Source organism: Heliconius melpomene, chromosome 5 (genome assembly GCF_056956725.1).
Source record: "Heliconius melpomene rosina isolate 202511_hmr_F chromosome 5, ASM5695672v1, whole genome shotgun sequence".
Classification (NCBI taxonomy): Eukaryota; Metazoa; Arthropoda; class Insecta; order Lepidoptera; family Nymphalidae; genus Heliconius; species Heliconius melpomene.
This window is the reverse complement of record NC_140393.1, coordinates 5379715-5396306: the sequence shown is the minus strand read 5'-3', so window position 1 is coordinate 5396306 and position 16592 is coordinate 5379715. Positions and strand designations below refer to the sequence as shown.

Genomic DNA, 16592 nt, shown 5'->3' with positions numbered 1-16592 from the left:
GGTCTTCTATTTAAAGCCGTTATTTTTGGAAGTGGAAAAATGAACAACAAACAGTCAAATTGACAACCTCCTTTTTGAAGTCGGTTAACAAAGCGTATATTCAAAGCATCCTATTTGTTTAGTATTTGTACTATCCATTAACCGCGATCCATTTCGGGAAGCTATCTTATTTGGGTTCTACTAAGGGCCATTAGTCTTAGAAATTGTTGACTGTATTCAATGGTCGTATCAATCTTCAACAAATATTATAACGATTATTTGAATAGGTACTACAGCAATTGATTTTCTTCAAATCACTCGTTAATTTCTTTAGAAGCTTACCTTTTTAATTATTTTAATCTTCTTCTATATATATAAAATCGAAAGGTCACTCACTCATCACGAAATCTCAGAAACTACATGTGCTAGGAATCTCAAATTTTGCATAGGAATTATTTATAAGACGTAGGTGCTCGCTAAGACGGGAATTTGCAATATTCGACTTCTAAGGGGTTGTTTTTGGGGTCGAAAGTTTGTATGAAACTTCGTTACTACAAATGCTAGGAGTCTCAAATTTTGCATAGACGTCACTAAGACGTAGTCATGGAGACAGAAATTAATAATAACATAGTTCACGCGGGTGAAACCGCGAGCAGGTCGCTAGTGTAATTATAATTGTCTCTCAGCTTCACGCTGTATCACGCACATAGCAGGGGAGGCAGAGCCTGGTCCGCTAGCCGAGGGAGAACCTAATGTTAAGGCACTCCGTACCCCATGAATTGACACCCATAACCAGGTGCGTTTACAGCCATACGCTTGTGCGTGCCACGACTGGTTTCCATTGTTTTATAATAGTCTTACTTATGCTTTATTACTATCTCTGTACCTAATACAGTTAACATTTTAGAAGTTATTTGTTATGTTACGTTAATCATTTCTAAAGTATTCTTTTTTATCTACATTTCGAAAATCATAAAAATATTTTAAATAGGAATCTGCAAAGAGTTGGCACAATATTTCGGATGGCTAGCTTTATGATAACATCTTCACGAAAGATAGGATTGGATCTGGATTCGGTGGACGTGCGAAATTTCTCACTGAATCCCATTTTGAAGGGATCGAACTGCAAAATTTTATGCAATAGTAAGCTTTATCTTAAGGTACCAAAGTCCATTTAATAGGAAAATCAATATCTGTTGCGACCACATCTACTGCCTTGAAGGTTTATAACCGGAATTTCCTCGTCTCAACTTCCCCTCGTGAAACTTAAGCGTATGTTCCTTTCAATTTGAGAAACTATAGGCAAGTGTATAGACGATAGATATCTTAAATGCTTCATATGGATCATATATGTAAGTTACGTCACATATTTTATCGTGCATTGTCATCCAAAGTAAACGTGTATACAAAATTTCAGCTCATTCGGTTGACGATATCTACTTCAAAATTGAGCTCCAAGATTTCACCCGAACCCACATACATACATTGCAAGTTAAATAAAAACTTTTAAAAAACCAGTCATTACACCAAAGTATATATGTAAGTAATTATTATGAGATGTAACTGAACGAAGCATGAATATTTTGAGTATATTAATTGAGAAACTCTTTGTTTTCGTTGGATAGAGTATATATAGGGTGATCTCATATAACTTAATTTATTGTTAGTTCCGTCTCTAAAGTTTCTTTGATGTATACTACTTAAAGAACCCATTTATTATGATTCATTATCTTACGCTAGTTTCTTTGTCGGTTCCCAATTCTATATTAAAAACTTTTTATTTAACATTTCCAAAAGCAGTAGAATTTGAAATAATTACATAATCTACAGTATCTACACTTTTGAAATTAGGTAAATATATCTTTAACATCAACATTTTATGTAAGCTGGAAGACCTTCAATTCTCTTTGATTCGGTTCAAACGACAAACTACTAGCAATATTCGATTCAAATGTCTGTGAAATTATGTTTTCGCAATTCAATTAAAAGCTTCCGCTGGTTGTTAAGATCGATGATTGTTTACGTAAATTTTCTACTACTGATGAAATGTCGTAATGTGTAACTAAAAATAACAAACTATTACAGTATTATTATACAATATAAAAACATAATAAATACTACTTGTTAATTAGTACTTTTAATTCAAAATTCAGCATTTTGTCGTCTACAATTATCGAAAAATAACTTAGATTTAGGGTGAACTATGGTGGAGAAACCAGCCATTACCCCCATTACCCCAACGTATATATACTGTTAACGCCTATCGAAGGTACATCGCAAACGTTTTTGGCTCGAGCTCGAATCTTGTCTATGCTATAAAATAAAAGACAGTGTAACTCTCCTTAATATTTATGTTTCTTTTCCATCAATAAAATATTAAAACGCCTTAAACATAAAAAACAACAAACATTTTGAGGTCTAACATACATAAAATTTCCTGCAACAATAATAAATAATAGTTTTCAAAATAATTACTTTTTAAATATATTGTTCAATATATATTTTTTAAAATTGACATTATCTTAAGATATTTGGTATGTTTATATAATTTCTTATACGAGTTACATTTTAATTCAGATTTAAAAATGGAGGTTAAGTTTAAAATTTTACAGATTTTTCTTAGGACACCTAATAGGTGATTTAAAACGCTCATCAAGTATTATTATATTAATAACATTAGAGGTCCCATATTTATGACTGCAATTACAATTAAAATGTAAATTGAAGTACAAGAACTTATTTTCAGTATATTTAAAAATTTATTAGTTTATTAGGTAAAAACATCTACACTAAAATATATATTCACGAGTTTTATAAATAAAAAAGATTATTTAGCTAAATTATAAACAAACATTAAAAAAACAAACAAACATGACAAGTATAGATTACAGATTACGGAATTATGAAAAGACTAAAATTCCACTAAACGAACTCAAATATCAACAAGATATATTCTAGTCACAAATGTTAATGAACTAGAATTTATTTTATGATTATTTATTTTAAATTGGGAACTTTGCAATTAAAATTATTGCTTATTTGAATCTATCACATTTACTTAATTAAATCTACAGACAAAATATTTACATTAAATTATATTCACGTCAATCGAGGCTAATTAATTTACTCGTACTCAATCAAGTCAAATATATAATTTTTACTTTAAATAGTTATAATTAAATTTAATATCATACAGAGGTTGTAATTTGCTCTATTAAATGATGCTCACGACGATGGCAGGGGGCCTTGCAGGATCCAGACCTACTAAAAGTGCTACTTCGTCGGGCGAGGCCTTCGGGAACACTGCGGGATGGCCGTAGGATAGCTGCACGTCGACAGCACTCGGGATAGTGAGGCGTACAGCAAGTACGATCTAAAGGAGCTGCGTACGACAGGGACTTGGGTAAGCGAGTAGTGCAAGTCGATCCCGGGAAGGCGCAATACGCAGTGGCGCCCCCCGCGCTGCAGGCGCACCACGCGGGCTCGCAGCGCGGCGGCGGCGTCACACACAAGCAGGCCTCCGATATCGTCGGTGCCGGGACTGGGGGAGGTGGCTCCGGATCTCGCTTCGAGAAACCGACGAAAAACAATAGTACCGCGCCGGCTAATGTCGCTGCGGTCGAGAAATAAAAACCAGCTCTCGGCGCTTGCTGATTTATGTAGCCTGTCATCGGTACTCCAACCATCACTGGTATTGCCTCAGCTCCTTGGACAAAACCTAAAAAAATATTAAACAAGAAGTAAAAAATTATGCATCATAAATGGTAAAAACTAGAAATACTACAGATAATAGAATTTTTACTCACTCCAAACTTTTGTGAAGTGCCGTCCTCTTACTCTTTCCATTGTTAACATCTTTATTGAGTACAAAAATCCACCTAAGCATAAGCCGTACATCCATGCAAAAAGCACGTAGCCGTGGTAGCCCTGGACGCTGCTTAGAGCGAGCATTGAAATTCCTAAAAAAGTAAAGAGGTAATTTTTCATACTAATATCCAGACACCCCCCAGAGTGTCCAGCTAAGTTAAAAAGCTGGATGATTGACATAACTATTCATGACCTCAATTATTATAATACGAAACTTACCTATACCCAACATGGCTGTTTGACATAAATATTGCTTTGAAACGAGACACTGTGCAGACGGTCGCACCAGCACGAGCCCAAAGCCGGCACAGCCTAGCACAGCGGCAAATCCCAAAAATGTTTGCAGTAAAACTAAAGCACTCTCCTCTAAGCCTTCTTGAAAACCTTGTAGAGCCTATTATAAAAAGAAAATATTTTATAAAATATTTTAAAAATATTTTATAACAAAATAAAAAAATCAAGAGGAGAGTAGCACAAGTGTAGGTACGATTATTATTAATTAATATTTTTATTTCTCCACTGGTAATAAGGTAAATAAAGCACAGCGTAGAGTTCCGTCACTCAACACGCAATGCCTTGAAAATTTGGCAGAAAGTAGGGAACGGAGTGTCTTACCACTAGGTTGCCTCTGCCCTGCATATGTGGGATACAGCGTTAAAAAAATGTGACTTAAAGAATTTTACCTTATTTTCTTTTTAACTCACTTACCAGAAAAAATACTGGAGTGTAAAGGCCGAATGCTGCGAGCCCAGCGGCCAATAACAATACCTTGGCGGATCGCGAGTGAAGAGGGCTTAAATCAATGAAAGGGGACGTTTTTAGGCCTTTCTTTGCTTTAACCTGCCGGAAAAATGAACGTTGAGTTTGAAATTACTAAATATTAGCAAAAATTGCTGAATAAGGCTTTTATTCTATATAAGAGTCATTATAAAAGAATAGTAATATATCATTTTTTGTATGATTTGAACGTGATTGAGAAGAAGGGCATTATTGAAAATTAATATAGATTTATGGGATTTATACATGTAATTAGAGATTGAAAACAATATTATATGAGATATATAATATATTTATGATCTATACTTCTTCTCGAGACCGTCTTGGCGCAGGAGAACAAGGGTTTGACTGTAACACGATGGTTGTGTGTTCCTTCTCCACATTTCTTTGTTCTGGCACCAAGGAAAAATCCCGGCGTTGAGCCGTCACCCACCAGACAATGCCTCAAAAATTAGGTGGAAAGTGAGGAAATAAGTGTCTTAACACTAGATTCCCTCTGCCTACCCTGCTATATTCCCGCATATATACTACCCGAAACTGATTTTATATAATCTATAAATATAAGTAAAGCATGGAAACTATAATATGTAGTTGTAACTTTAAATGACTGCGGATATACCGCAGTCATTTAAAGTTCATAGCATTTCAACGCGACGTCGTCACGTACCTTTCGACGTTGATTCTTCAAATGTAGAATAGCGCGTCGTTGTGGGTGGTAGAGGGAAGCGCTACGATACACAGCGCTTAGAAAAAATGCCAGCACGAGCACTCCCGTCACCGCTTGTAAGCCTAAACGCCAACCAAGCTTCCTGGGAAAATTATTATATGTATTATTCATTATCTTTTGAGAATAATAATAATGGATAGAGAGAAGAAGAAGAGAACGTTAATTTATAACGTTTAGAGTTGAGCAGATGAAATTATCCTTGCAATTTTTGGGCCAGGTCAGGAAAACTTATATTTACAAAAAAATATTTTACATTTAATCAAATAATGCTTATTGCCTTAATATAACAATTAAATTTTCAAAAAAAATGTAAATAATATCAATAAATGGTAAAATATTATTTATATTTACCCGACAGCTTCTTTATAAGCAACGCTGAATAACGCGATGCCTACTCCTCCTCCAGCGTGAGCTACGAGTTCCACAAATTGCCGGCGCCGTCTAAAGTATGTGCCGAGCACTAGACCGGCTGCCTCTCGAACTAGGCCGCAACCGACACCTAAGACTACGCCTGAGAATAAAATTAATTTCATTCATGTAAATAACTTCCATTAATGATTTAGACTGAAGTAACTTTCTTTTGTGGTATATTTCGTTTTAAATTTTTTTTAGTTCGCGAGGCTCATCACTAAAAGTAGAGCCGGAAAGCGAAGAAACAAAAATAATAAATATTTCATTTTCTCAAGTGGGAATCGAACTCACAACCTACGTATGAACGAACAAACAATACAGTTTAACTCTAGATTATTAATCCTCAATAATATATATTAATTCTTACCATAGCTTAATAAAGTTTGATGAAGTTGTGTTGCAAATGATGTAAATAGACAAGCCAGAGGTAGCAGCAGGCCCCCCACTAAAGCGGCGAGTCTGGGGGACTTGCGTCTTGCGGCAACCAATGCGCCAGCAGCTCGTGATACACCCACACAAATAGCACCGGCCCAGACTGGTGAAATCGTAGATATATTAGATAACCATTTTCAATACTGTTCTAATAAAGATATTTTACTTACTTTTACTTAACAATGGAGTCTTGTATAAAGATTCATTCATACTCGCACTTTTTATATTCCTTTTCTTTTTCTTTTAGGTTTATGCTTTTTCCCGCATTTAGCAGGGTAGCCAGAGGGAACCTAATGTTAATACCCTCCTTTCCCCACTTACCGCAGAACTTTCGAGGCATTGCGTGTTGATTGGCAGAATTCAGCGCCGCTCCTTGCATTGTTACCACAGCAAAGAAATTAAATTTTAATAGATTCATTTCTCCAAGTAGGAATCGAACTCACAACCGTTGATTCTACAGTCACACGTACCAATGACCTAATTAATTCGCAAAAATATTAGTATTACACATTATTATTGCCCCAGGGTTTCATTTAACACAATGGCGGTGAACTTATTGTCTTGTAAATAATATACTAGCTTTGTTTCGTATAAGATAATTAATAATTCTAGGGTTAGTTATGCGTTTGCACTTAAACGGTGGATTAGGCCATTTGAATACAATTCGAGTTGGGCTAATCTTGCTTAAATAGTTTACTCAATTAATTTAATTTAATATATTATATTATCTTAAGTAGGTACTGTTATAAACAAAGGTGATTTAAATGAAACATCATTAAATAAACAGTGTTCATTTACAATAATGGAGGGTGACTTATTTGTAGTCGCATACATTTATTTGTGTAATGTAAGATGTATTTACATATATGTAATGTAAGATTAAATGTAATAAGTATTTATTATTTATTGGATAATGACTTAAGGTATTTTTTTTTTCAGCTTCACGCTGTATCCCGCTTGTAGCGGGGTAGGCAGAGGGAGCATAGTGTTATTACACTCGCGCCTTAATTTCCATTGTATTCTGGAGGCTTAGCGTGTTGAGTGGCGGAAGTCAACACGCAAAGCCTCCAGAATTAGGAAGGAAGGGAGTAAGAAATGAAAATATTAAATATTTCATTTCTTCGCGAGGGAATTGAACCCACAACCTTTCAAGTTTACATTTACTCTTGTGCTCCTGCGGCACGACTGGCCTCAATCGATTACTTATTTACAGCGACGTTAATAATTTTAGTAACATAGAAAAACTGCATTTTTATAGTTTCGACAAAGGATAGTGAATTAGAACACATAGAGAACATTATACGTCAACTTGGCTTTAGAATGTACATTTTTTTAGTTAAAGAAAGAGAGAGAGAGAGAGAGAGAGTCCGAATTTCGAACTCCAAAAATCAACTGCTATCTAAGTATAATTTGTTAGGAACAATACTACAGCTTGTTAAGGACTCGACTCAATTCAAAGCAGTTGTGACAAATTTATGGCACTCCACACCGCTCTACCCTCAAAGGCAAATTAAACCAAAAATACTTGAACCTCTTAGTATTCGGGGCAGACCGTGGATCTTTCGAAATTAATTCAATAACTCAACTCTGCTCAGGAACAAAAGTACATCCTATTATAGATATAATTCCTTATAATAATTTATCTAGTGGGACTTTCAACTTTCCTTTGTTTATACACATTAATTGTCAGGTAGGCCATTTCATTTTGTTCTCATTATATCATGATATAGCTATCAAATATGAAGATTATTTTTTCTTTCCTTTGTTTGTTATAGTCGAATATTTTATACCTTGTAAATTGTAAGATTGGGGTGTTGCCGCCGTGTTCTGGTCTACGAAATTGCTATTTATAAATATGACTTTTGCGTAGGTTGGTCTTTGTCTATTATTTAAACGACACCTTAGCATTTTTTACTTATATGTATCCTAATTAAAAAAAACACAATAATATACGTTTTAACTAAATAAAAGAATTTCAATAAAACAAATATGATAAAAGAGACTATGGGAGTTGTCTTTACTTTAAATTGTAAATATTGTAATTAGTTTCAATAATTTGTCATCAATATCATAACAAAAAAATCAGCTTCACGATGTATTCCGCATACAGCAGGGTAGGCAGAGGTAACCTAGTGTTGAGATAATCCGTTCTCCATCTTCTGCCGAATTCTAAAGGCATTGCGTGTTGAGTGGCAGAACCCAACGCCACGCTTTGCCTCGACACCAGAGAAAGAGAAAGAAGCCTCGAAGAAATGGAAATTTTATAATGTTACACATTATTTAAAACTTGAAGGATAAACTACTTACTTAAAATAAAAGGAATATTTAAAAAATACATGATTTTTTTGTTTACCAAAGAAAAATTCAATAAAAGTAGGCAAACGAGATTGATTTACGAAATTAATACATACTATGTATTCGTAAAATCAGTCAAACAAAGGAATAATTGGCTCTTGCCCTCAAAAAAAAAAATATATTAACATACCTTCCACATCAAAGAGTCTCTCTTACCCTTTGTTATTTATTTTTAATTCCCTCTTTATATTACTTTTTGACCTAATTGATGATATACATATATGAAATATACGAAAAATATAATTTAAATTATTTTTTGAGAACACTTGTAGCGGAGATGTGGGCTCACAAGGGTGTGACTATAACGCGACGTATGTGGGTACGATCCGCACTCGGGGAATGATTATTACTTATTAATATTTTCTTTTCTTTGCTCTGGCACACGCAAACGCGCGGCGTTAAGTTCCGCTACTCAACATGCAATGCCTTGAAAAATTCTGCGGAAAATGGGGAACGGCTTGACTTAACACTAAGTTTCCCTCTGCTTACCCAGCTATATGCAAAATTGATTTTATTGAACTTGACATTAATCTCAATATAAAAAAAACCCAAAATTAAAGTACCGACTTAAAAATTAAGGAAAAGTTCTAAAATCTGTAATATTAGTACAGATATAAAGTGGGAGAGTTTGTTTGGTTGATCGCGGTAACCTCAGGAATTATTGGTGCGAATTCAAAAATTCTTTTTGTGTTGGATAGTTCGTGTATCCAGGAAGGCTGTAGGCTATATTACATCACGCTACGAGTAATCGGTAACGGCAGAGCTGGAGAGCCCCAATTGTGTTTTCATATTAAAAGTCACTAATCACTATAAGTGCGTTACAAACATAACGCTACAAACTAGTGGGCCCGTGCGGGGCTACGCCCGCTTGAATTAGAAATATTAATAAAGAAATTGAAAACTAAAGATCCAGTCAATTCAGTAAAACAGTTGTATAAAATAACTGTTACGGCAATTAGCAAATTTGTCGAATTAAATACTTTATATTGATATATCTTTTTTATTTAGGAACCGATTGTAATAAAATAAGCCCTATATGTTTTCAGAAGCTTGCCAGAATCCAATAGTGAAAACCGCATCTAAATCGGTTAAGTCGATTCTGAGATTAGCGATAACAAACACACAGATAAATGGACAAATAGACAAACAGACAAAAATGTTAAAAACCATTGTGTTGGGTTCTATTAGGTTAATAAAAGTTCCCAATAACATTTTTTTTTTTTAAATATCTTCCAAGTACAGACACCGACCGTCTTACGATTTTATTATATATATAGATTCTATTCATATATGTAAAAATACAGTTTAGTTCATTAATTAAATAAACAGAGAGTAAAACGGAGACTTGACTCAGCTAATGAAGTAATTAGCTCTACCGCAAGCTGTGTTAATATGCGGTACAACAATCGTCGCTACTATATGTATATTGAATGTAATAGCTGGTATATAATGGATTTCGTGCCAAAATGGCCAGCCTTTGTCATGATTATGAAGTTAAAATGGAAAATTAAATAGGTAATTAACATTTCCGGAAAATTATAGGAAAACATTTAATTAATAAACGGAAATTACATGTAACTTAAATTATATTAGTAAATTAAAATAATATTTTTTTATAATACATACATATATAAGTAACAAGTAAATAAAAAAGTACCTAATTATTTTCATATGGAAATAAGTTTTGAATAATTTCGTAAAACATTAACTGTCAGTTTATTGTTAAATTTATAAAATAATTATTAAACAAGCGTATTTAGTCTCTTTTAAGTAAGACGTATGACCTACATTAATAGATTTAAAAATAAAATTTCGCGCAACCTGCGTTTAAAAATAAAAAAGATAAGCAAGGCTGTTTTTTTGTATGTTCACTATATATTTTTTTTTAATTTATTTATTTATTATGATTTTATTTACAAAAACCAATAGAAAATTACATTAAGACAATTTTACAAGACAAGAAGAAATCATTGTACAAGAAAACGATTACAACACATTCATTATTATTATAATTTTTTTGCTTCCTCTGACTATCCTGCAGAGTAGGCAGAAGGAGCATTGTTGCAGGTGTTAATACACTCCGCTCTCCATATTCCATTGAATTCTGCTCTCAATGCCATGCTTTATCTTGACACCAGAGCCAAAAAATAAAAAATATATATTTCAATTCCTCGAGCGGTAATTGAACCAACAACCTGTCTACACAGTTACACGATTACACCCCTGCACCACTAGTGGTCTCAACATAGTAATTAACTAATCCTGGAGTATAAATCATGGAGATAACTCACCAGCGTGGTCGGCAGCTGGTCCGAGGTGTCGTAGCGCGTACACGTGTAGCGCGCCGTAGGCCAACTGTAATCCCGTAGACAGCAAATGAGCCAGGAAAGCTGCTCCGCATACGATCCAGCTGGAATTATGGACTTGGTTTAATACTAATATTTTATAATATAGGCAATGTAGATACTAAAAAAGGTGGCAAAATGTCGTTTCTTTTTTATTTTTTCTTGTTGTTTAAGCTAAGCTGAGTTAGAATAAATAATATAATTATTATAATAATAAATGATTCATAAGTGATATGGCTTAGGTTTCTTTAGATGTTTAAGCGAATTATATCTAGTTGAGGGATGAATTATTTTCATTTCCTCGCACTCAAAACATAGTGGTTTGATAATTAAGCGGAAAATGAGAAGAGTGTTTTAACACTACGCTCCCTCTGCCTACCCTGCTAAAGGCGGTAGAACAGCGTGATGCTAAGAAACAACATTTATTTCTTATCTCACATAGTTTCGTTGTATGTATTTAATTTGTTTCAAATTACAATTATAGAAAAAGTCCTATTTGTTAACGCTGCTAGTATAAAACGAAAATATAATACCAGAACAGAAACTTATAATATAAGAAATAAATAATGATAACTAAAAAAAGATTCTTGTCTTGTCATTGAGATTATTGATGGTAGACAACCCTCGATGAATGTGCGTTTGGCCTATTTTTTGTAAATGTGGATGATATTAAATGTATCATTGTTTTAATTTGTTTCATATATTAGAATACTAGTGGCCCAAATGCGGCTTCGCCTGCTTATAATGTAAAAAAGTTTTTTTTGTTAAGTAACAACATAAATTGTAACGCATGTGTCATTCGTATATAATCTATATTACTGTCAAATGTCGTCAGAATCCGTTCAGTAATTTTTGCGTAAAATTGAAAAAATATATTTATAATATTAGTAGGATTTTTTAGGTTTCCTTTTATTATTAAATATAATGTTTCTTTCGAAACATACTTTGTATACACAAAACAATTAAATAGCGTATCTATACTAAAAATTAAGTCACGCAAACGTTCAAAAATGTGGAAAAGATAAGATAAAAAGGTAAAACCTTTTCCAACGCTAAGTGACACCTTTTATTGTCACGTACATAACAAAGTAAATAAAATTCTAAACAATAAAAGCGGGTTCCAACGAATGGTCGATACCGCGTACAGATGTGGAGAGGAAACGTAACGAACGTTATGTCCTTATATCCGGTTACTGAGGGCAAATTTATTATTTTATATATCATATTTCTTAAGTTGAGACCTTCGTGGCGCAGCGGCACGAGGGACGAAGGGTGGGTGACGGAGGGTGTGACTGTAACGCGATGGTTGTCGGTTCGATCCCTCGAGGAAGTGAAATATTTATTTACGTTTATATTTCCTCCAGAAAGTGGTGAACGGAGTGTCTCAACACTAGGTTCCCTCTGCCTACTCCGATATGTGTGGGATACAGCGTGAAGCTGATTTAACTTAAATATTTCTTAAGTTGTCGCCGTGGCTGGGTTTTTTCAAAGTTAAATATCTTGGCTGTGGAAATAACAGTACAAATTTACTACCGTAGTAACCTTACTAGTTGAATTCGCTCTATTTTGTCCAATATTAGACGTCAGTTTCAGATACACGACTGGAGAAATGAAAATGAAAGAAATTTAGAGTAAAAAACTAGAAAAAGTATGTAAAATATATTTCTAGTAGAAACAATTATCTACTATAAGATATTTTTACCAAAATATTTCATAAATTCGTAAAATCTGGTCACATATATCTAAGCATTTCTTATTTACATGATGAAGTACCTACTTGGATAGGTCTGTTAGAATTTTATTCTTATTCACTGAACCGATCATGATGAAATTTGACACAGGTTTGGCATTACGAAAATGAGGATACCCATGTGCATACATTTCATCTTATTAATGCCAGAAGGTGTAAGGAAGGAGCGTTAATCAATTATATACTTAAATAAATATTAAGAGGGAGAAGACAAGATGTACTTGTATCTGACATACCATGAATATTTTTTTTTTTTTTTAAAGTAAAGGAAGTCGTAGTGGTTTTTTTTCAGGTGCAGAGGGTAGGCATACTGCTCCATTCTCCACTTCCCGCCGAATTCTGGAGGAATTGTTCGTTGAGTGGCGGAACTTAACGCCGCGAACTAACTTTGCCTCAACACCAGAGCGAATACATTTTTTTTACCTGTTGTTATAAGTTTTCTGTACTTTCTATCTTGTGTGGTACATAAATAAATGAAAAAAAAAAAAAAAAAAAAAAGAATACATATTTTGTCTCTAAATATACATACATGAATAGCATATTTTATAATAAAAAAAAAAACAAACAATAAATTCATCGCAATAGGTTAACTTAAAGGGTTGTTTTAAAGGAAAATGTTAAACACCCCCGCTGAAAATATAATTTCAAGGGGACATAAAATAGTAGCACTTTGTAATCTCACCCCCAACCGCCTTCGGGGTAGAAATGATGTTTGATAGCGCGAGTGTCGAGTTCCCGGCGACGCAGCGCAGGCACCGTGCGGTGGAGAGACCGTAACTCTCTCTCCCGCAGCGCGCCCCCCGTCGACTCGTCTTCTAGATCTGGCCATCCATCTGTGTAGATTACATGGATTATTTACGTTTCCTTTCAAGAATTCAATTTTCTTTTTTAAATTATGAAATATTGTTTCATTATAAAATAATCCATTGTCATAAAAAATACAATTGTATTGGGATTTTACATAAAATATATTATGTTGATATTTATTAAAGAAAATTAATTGTTATTATTCTCCATTATTCTCCATACCTTTTACGTGACCTTCTTCCAGTATCTTTGATACTATGTTTTCGAAGGTCAACCGAGGTGTCCCCCTACCCCTCTTAAAAACAACTCTACAACCCAAAAACTAAAATCATATACAAAAATGAATCCAAATTACCATAATGCGGCAAACAATTATAGCTGCTGGAGAGTGGTCGGCACCGGCAGCGCGGCGGGGCGCGGGGCGGCGGCGGCGGCGAGGCCGACGGCGACGGCGACCACCACTCCGCCTCCATCAGCCCGCCGTGCCGGCTGGGCACGCCATGGCTGCACTCGCACGCGCACCCGCGCCCGCACCCCCGCTACCTGATCACATGTCTGGATAATAATGTATATGTGTTATACTTGTTCACCAGAGTAGGTAGAGGGATCTAATGTTAAAACTCTCCGCTCTCCGTTTTCTGTTGAATTCTGGAGGCGTTGAATGGCGGAACTCAATGCCGCGCTTTGACTTAACACAAGAGTGAAGGAATGAAAATATTTAATTTCCTCGAATGGGAATCAAACCCACAACCTGCCGCAACCGCGTTTACTCTCATACTTTGTGCTCCCTTAAAGGAAAATTGTGTTTTATTTTTGAATCCCACAATTGGACTATAGTTATTTACTTTGGAATTGTTTGGACTAAATCAAAATCGCGAATTGGTTCTATAAAAAAAGATTCTATTCCCCACTACAAAACTCAGCGTATTTGTTTGAGCGGAAAGAGAAGTTTAGCAATAAAGCGACACCTTTACGGGCTCGGTTTTAAAAATGGAATAGATTCGCTAATAATAAAATAAATAATATACTCCATGATGCACTATTTTATAATTATTCTAAAAAATATTAAAGCAGGCATAGCGCAGCGTTGAGTACCGCCACTCATCACACAATGCTTCCAGATTCGGTAAGTGACGAATGGTACTCTATTAATGGGAAACGGAATGTCTTAACACTATGTTCCCAGGTTCCCTTTACCGATCCTGCTATATGAGGGATATATAGAGTCACCGCCATTACAAAATGATAATTTTTCAAAAGTCAATACATTTATTGTTAAAACATTTTCTTTTAAAAACACCATTAGATATTTTGTAAACGTGAAAGCTATTAATTTCAATGTGCCACTAAAACGCGAAAGTAATTTGCTCGCAAGTCGCAGGTAAAATTTTAGATGCTGTCAAATGAATTCTCCGGAGCAACAGGTTTAAAGCGTTTATTATAAATACATTTGGAACTTAGTATGTCGTTCATAATTATCTTTTTTCGTGATAATATATAGGATATCTAAAGATCTGTAGGTCTTGTTTCATTTTGCACACGTATAAACTATTTTCCTTCTGGTAGCATTAAAAGATCAATTTCACTTGGCACTTTTTATAGGGCTGGTGGTTTTTAGACCTCCGAATATAATGTTATACCAAAAAAATATTATTTGTATCGTAAAAAATATGAGATCCATGGAACTAAACGGCATTATATTACATTTTTTTAAGTTCACGCTGTATTCCGCACTTATCAAGGTAGGTAGAAAGAAGTTGAAAACCTAATACTAAGAAACTCCGTTCTGATTAAATTACTTCCATCGAATTCTAAAGGCATTGCTTGTTTAGTGGCACAACTCAACATCCCATTAACCCTCGTTACCAGAGCGAGAAAACGAGAGCATGAAATATTTCATTTCCTCGAATGAGAATCGAACCCACAACCTATCACGTTTAGAGTCACACGAGCTCATGCACCACGACTTGCCTTGCATTATAATTTAATTATAACTAGCTTAGCTAAATATATCTTAACACCTTCCCTCTGCCTACCCTACTGTGAGTGGGATATGGCGCAAAGCTGATCTGATCTGAGCTGACGAGCTGACCCACCTATGACACGTGCACCGCTCCACACCCTCGCTCACACTGTACACGCTGCCTCGACGCATCCGAGTCGCTCTGTCACGCTGTCACGCACGCCGTTTCCGCATCCTCGCGCCACGTTTCAACACTAACACGTCAGTACACTTGAGTTGCTATACACAGTTGTGCTCGCATCCTGAATACCTGTGAATGTGGAAAAATATTTTTGATTTTATTTCTTTTATGATATAAATAGTACGACGATATTTAAGATATTCCAAAATTGTATAATTTTATACAGAATATTAAATTTATTTGTACTATATATAGTGTTTCCTAAGGAAATAATGGAAACGCTTAAAAGTAATAGTTTTTTTTAGATTCCACGCTGTATCCCGCCCATAGCAGAGACGGCAGAGGGAACCTAATGTTAAAACACTTCGTTCCCCACTTTCCGCTCAATTCTTTTTATTACAATTACATAATAGATATAAGAAACCATCTGAACAAAGATTAAAAATGAATTCTTTTGTCTCTTATTCGTACGTTCACTGCAAAAGCGTAATATTATTACGTGGCAGTTGAAGTAGAATTTGCATTCAATGCGGAATGCTCTAATGCGAGTTGAGAGTACGGTCAACTAGTAGGAATATATATGAGTCTTCCATGGATGTCGTCCATACCCGTAGGAATTTATTATGGACTTGTTTACGTTAGTGGAATATGCTTGATAAGGTTTAAATGTAGTAGAAAAATTTCACTTATTACTTGGAGACCAGACGAGGTGCAGGGTTACAAGCGTGTAAGCGCGACAGATTGTAGGTTCGATTTCCATTCGAGGAAATGTAATATTAAATATTTTCATTCGCTCTGGTGTTGAGGCAAAATGCGGTGTTGAGTTTTACCACTCAACACGCAATACCTCCAGAATTTTATGGATAATGGGGAACGGAGTGTCTTAACACTAACTTCCCTCAGCATACTCTGCTAAAAATACGACGTAGGTACAAGATGTAAATCGCTTAATTTGTAAAATTCAATTTACTAGTAGTAGGTCCGACTTTTTGCGAATT

At 34.8% G+C, this 16592-nt stretch overlaps 1 protein-coding gene across 2 annotated transcripts in view; it reads right to left on the bottom strand.

Annotated features, from left to right (window-relative positions):
• Positions 1–2315: 2315 nt before the first annotated feature.
• Positions 2316–16592, bottom strand: part of LOC146539023 (monocarboxylate transporter 2-like) — a 50971-nt gene continuing 36694 nt past the window's right edge. The window contains exons 2-12 of one of the 2 annotated variants that reach the window (XM_085185818.1): positions 15547–15723; positions 13806–14005; positions 13326–13476; positions 10840–10958; positions 6129–6296; positions 5702–5861; positions 5291–5432; positions 4555–4686; positions 4066–4240; positions 3786–3938; positions 2316–3697 (exon numbers count right to left, since the gene is read on the bottom strand). In XM_085185818.1, coding sequence (XP_085041944.1) covers positions 3168–3697; positions 3786–3938; positions 4066–4240; positions 4555–4686; positions 5291–5432; positions 5702–5861; positions 6129–6296; positions 10840–10958; positions 13326–13476; positions 13806–13923 — 1848 coding nt within the window. In that variant the 5' untranslated portion in view covers positions 13924–14005; positions 15547–15723 and the 3' untranslated portion in view covers positions 2316–3167. The remainder of the gene's footprint in view (positions 3698–3785; positions 3939–4065; positions 4241–4554; positions 4687–5290; positions 5433–5701; positions 5862–6128; positions 6297–10839; positions 10959–13325; positions 13477–13805; positions 14006–15546; positions 15724–16592) is intronic. The other variant, XM_085185819.1, reaches the window with a different exon arrangement.